This window comes from Cicer arietinum, chromosome 2 (genome assembly GCF_000331145.2).
Source record: "Cicer arietinum cultivar CDC Frontier isolate Library 1 chromosome 2, Cicar.CDCFrontier_v2.0, whole genome shotgun sequence".
NCBI lineage: Eukaryota > Viridiplantae > Streptophyta > Magnoliopsida > Fabales > Fabaceae > Cicer > Cicer arietinum.
Window position 1 is genome coordinate 30696483 of NC_021161.2, and position 4238 is coordinate 30700720.

At 29.2% G+C, this 4238-nt stretch overlaps 1 protein-coding gene across 1 annotated transcript; it reads left to right on the forward strand.

Moving 5' to 3' along the window:
• The first annotated feature begins 875 nt into the window (after positions 1–875).
• On the forward strand, positions 876–3633 carry LOC101514657 (probable trehalose-phosphate phosphatase C). The gene is made up of 10 exons (XM_004513697.4): positions 876–1283; positions 1395–1535; positions 1761–1832; positions 1947–2039; positions 2133–2192; positions 2315–2416; positions 2577–2724; positions 2830–2900; positions 3057–3149; positions 3264–3633. Exons 1-10 carry the CDS (start codon positions 990–992, stop codon positions 3327–3329), a joined length of 1140 nt encoding a protein of 379 aa, XP_004513754.1. The 5' UTR covers positions 876–989; the 3' UTR covers positions 3330–3633.
• Positions 3634–4238: the final 605 nt, after the last annotated feature.

A 4238-nucleotide genomic window follows, 5' to 3' on the forward strand; every position in this document is an offset into this window, starting at 1 on the left:
TTCTCCATTGATCCCAATCTTAATTATTGAACTGTGGCAAATGTGCTAGAAAATTTCCATTGTTTCCATTGGAATTCATCTTCACTTCACTCATGTTTATTTCTCATAGTTCACTCGTGTTTATGATTTTTTCTCTCTCTTGGATCGAACCAAATGGCTCTGGATACCAAATTTGTTAGCACACAAATATAACTTGTTATCAAAATAATTGTCAATGGTAATATATGAGAATGAGAAAAGAGGCTCATTATTTCATTGATTGAAAAACTAAGTTATACATGAGTCAATTCTAACTAACTAACAACGTATGCTAACTAATTTTAACAATTAACTAACTGATTGTTAAGTTAAGTTTATTACGCCACTTATTTTTACGTTGCTTGAATTACAAGTTATCTAATAATATACTAGTGAGTGGTCCAACAAACAACATCTTATTTTTTGGTAAAAATTATGTTTAACAAAACTTAATTTTACAAAATTAATCTTACAAAACTTGCGGCACTATAAAATTTGATTGAATTTACATTGTTAAGACATAGAAATTAATCTCTTATTTAAAATCTTTTTCAAATTTTATTAGGAGACTTATGTTTTGTGCAATTGAAATTTTCCTGTGCTATTATTATGTGGTCCCTCCATTTTTCATATTTAGTATATAATTTGTGAAAAGTACAAGGAAAAAAGAAGTGGTATTTTCGTCGGTTTATGCCGTGTAACGGAAGTTATAAATTGACCAGAGATACCCCAAGCCAATTCGTGACTAAAACCAACCAACGAGTAAAAAGCGGGTGTGATTCTTTATTCTTTTTTATTTATATTTTTATTTTGCCTATTCCTTTTCTTCAAACATTTTCTCTCTATAAATCCCCACGTTGAGCAGAGGAAGCATCCACATATCATAATATCACCCACCTCTGTTTTTCTCTGTCTTTCTCCCTTTTCATTTCTTTCTATAACAATTATTAAGCATAAGCTATTGGTTTATAATGACAAACCAGAATATGTTAGTTAAGTCACGTGACTCACGTGTGAATCATAGGCTTATGGAGTTAGCAATGTCAATTTCAAACTCTAATGTTTTACCAAGAACAGCTATGCCTGAATTGATGGGTTTACTTGGTGGGCTTTTGGTCCAGCCCAAAAACAAACTCATTAAACCTTTGGAAGACGGAAGTGGAAAAGGAACAACTAAAGTTAACACATGGATTGATTCCATGAGAGCTTCATCTCCTACTCGAGTCAAAAATAGTTCTGAAAATCGAGACCAAAGTTATTGGACTGTAAGCATTATTAATTATAAGAGAGAAATTTTGTTGTATGGTTAATTAATTGAAGTTATGGTTGGTAACAATGATTTGACTTTGTTTTATCTTACAAAATGAAATTCACAGATTTTCCATCCTTCGGCGTTGAACATGTTTAATCAGATAATATACAAATCAAATGAGAAACAAATTGTAGTGTTTCTTGACTATGATGGAACTCTCTCCCCAATTGTTGCAGATCCAAATAGAGCATACATGAGCAAAAAGGTTTACAACTTTTTTCTTTTTACCTTTTAATGTATCTTTGAAATAGCAACCAGTTTGACGATATAGACGCAGTAATTTTATTGAAATTTTAAAATATTACTGTTACTAAATTTTAAGTTGCATATTTTCGTCAAAATCAGCATCAATTCAAACGTGCATCTATTCTAACATCATTTCATAAAATTGATTGAACATAACTCATTTTTCTTTTTATAATTAAATCAGATGAGAGCGACATTAAAGAACATTTCAAGGCATTTTCCCACAGCCATCGTTAGTGGAAGGTGCTTAGACAAGGTACATTTTTTTTTATGAAAAAAGCAAAACTGAAAAATAAAAATAATAATCCTCATTTATTTTTTGCTGTATATATTAACTAATTTGGTTTGTGTATTTTTTTTTTTTTTGTAGCTATTTAGTTTTGTAAGATTGGCTGAACTTTACTATGCTGGAAGCCATGGCATGGATATCAAGGGACCAACAAATAGGAGAAGCACTGAGAGAGTGAGATATTATTTCTCTAACAAAAATTATTGCGACGGAGATTAATTTATTTTTTTCTGCTTAGCTAATTAATAATTTCATTTATTTTTTCAGGGTAGTAATGATGGGGTACTTTTGCAGCCTGCAAGTGAATTCTTGCCAATGATCAATGAGGTTCGTTCCTTTTAATTAATTATTATCATTACCACACTAATGAATTTCCATTCCCATTATTTAGGTAACATAGATATGAGATTTTTTTACTGTGGCTAATTTATTTATTTTATTGGGGTCAGGTTTATAAGATCTTGGTGGAAAAAACAAAGTCTGTTCCAGGGGCTATGGTGGAAAATAACAAATTTTGTTTGTCTGTGCATTTTCGCTGCGTTGACGAAAAGGTATAAACAGTCAACAAAAAAATTAGTTGAAAAATTAATTTAATTAGCTTAGGAAGTAAATACACGCACCCCACACGCACAAAACACGTTAAATGATGGTTAATATTTTTTATTTATTTTAATACCTAAGTTTCTAATCATTTTTATTTTATTTTTTTAGAGTTGGGCAACATTGGCTGAGCAAGTTAGCTTAGTGCTCAATGAGTACCCAAAGTTGAAACTAACTCAAGGGAGAAAAGTGTTAGAGATTCGACCAACTATAAAATGGGACAAGGGAAGGGCTCTTGAATTTTTGTTAGAGTCACTTGGTAAGTTTTTCATGCAAAAATAACATCCTTTCACAACTACTTTAATTAATTGGTAAAAAAATATTTCATGAGATGTATGTCCTAACTCTTTTTTTTTTCTTCTAGGATTTGCAAATTCTAACAACGTATTTCCTATTTATATTGGCGATGATCGAACTGACGAAGATGCTTTTAAGGTAAATTTTTGTCACCTTGCTAACCTGTTAACTATTGTGCTATTCATATTCCACGTGTGTATATATATATATATATATATATATATATATATATATTATTTTTACTTCTATTATGATATTATATGCTAACTTGTCACTTTGGATGAATAAAATCAGGTTTTACGCAATAAGGGCCAAGGGATTGGGATTCTAGTTTCTAAAATTGCAAAAGAAACCAACGCTTCATACACTTTGCAAGATCCAACTGAGGTAATTAATTGAAAAATTAATCTTTATTTAAATTTTTTATATATTAAATTAAAAATAAATATAAAATCAGGGTAATATATATAAGTGATGTCTCTTTCATTTCATTTTTTGTAGGTTGGACAATTTTTGCGGCATTTGGTGGATTGGAAAAGAACAAGTTCTCGTTCCCACAAGTTGTAGAGCTAGATTCTAAAATTATGAGTTTAGGGATTTGACACCGACCCATAATTTGGTCAAGGGGTAGTTCAAATGACACCCCCTTGTTGAAAATAGGAAATAGTAAATTGAATGTTCCATAATTTTAATTTTTAGGGACGAAAAAGTCCAAATAGATTCTACTTCTCTCTTTTTTGTTTCTTGTTTTAATGTATAATTCTATATATATTTTTGATCTTTCACACGTTTGCATGCGCATGCGGATAGTGAAAGACAGATGTTTTATGCCTCATTTGCAAAATTGCAACGTTAACTTTCTTGCTCTGAATTGTACTTGTTGTACGTGTGGACAATGTAATACTGAAAATGAAAATTGCCAAACTTCAACTTGAAAAAGATAATAATTTGGACAATCATGAATGCAAAATGAGTACAAAATGAGTTTATAAAGACGATCCATAAAAAAATTTATTGATCAAGATGTTTAGAATTAAATACATAAAATTTAAGAGTATCCTATTACGCATATAAAAGTTCTAAATATAATTAACTAGATAACTGTAAACAAAAAAATAATAGCTTTGTGTATTTATATATATTATTGATTTTTATTTTAGATATTTAATAAGATCAGTTAAATTTACTATTTATATATAAAAAAAATATTAAAAGATGTTTATATTTCATGTGTTAAGCATCCATTCTTTTATTAGCTTTAAGCATTGCACTAATACTGTACCTTAATTAATTAGACCACACTCCCTCAAAGAAGGAACTAGTTAAATTTGGATTTAAATTGTAAATTCAAGTTCTTGTTCTTATAAACAAAATATAAACATAAAAGAGAAACAATTAATATGTATAGATTTATTTTAATCATGTACCATTACGATTATTGTCATTATTTTGTTAATTTTAATAAATTTGACCTCG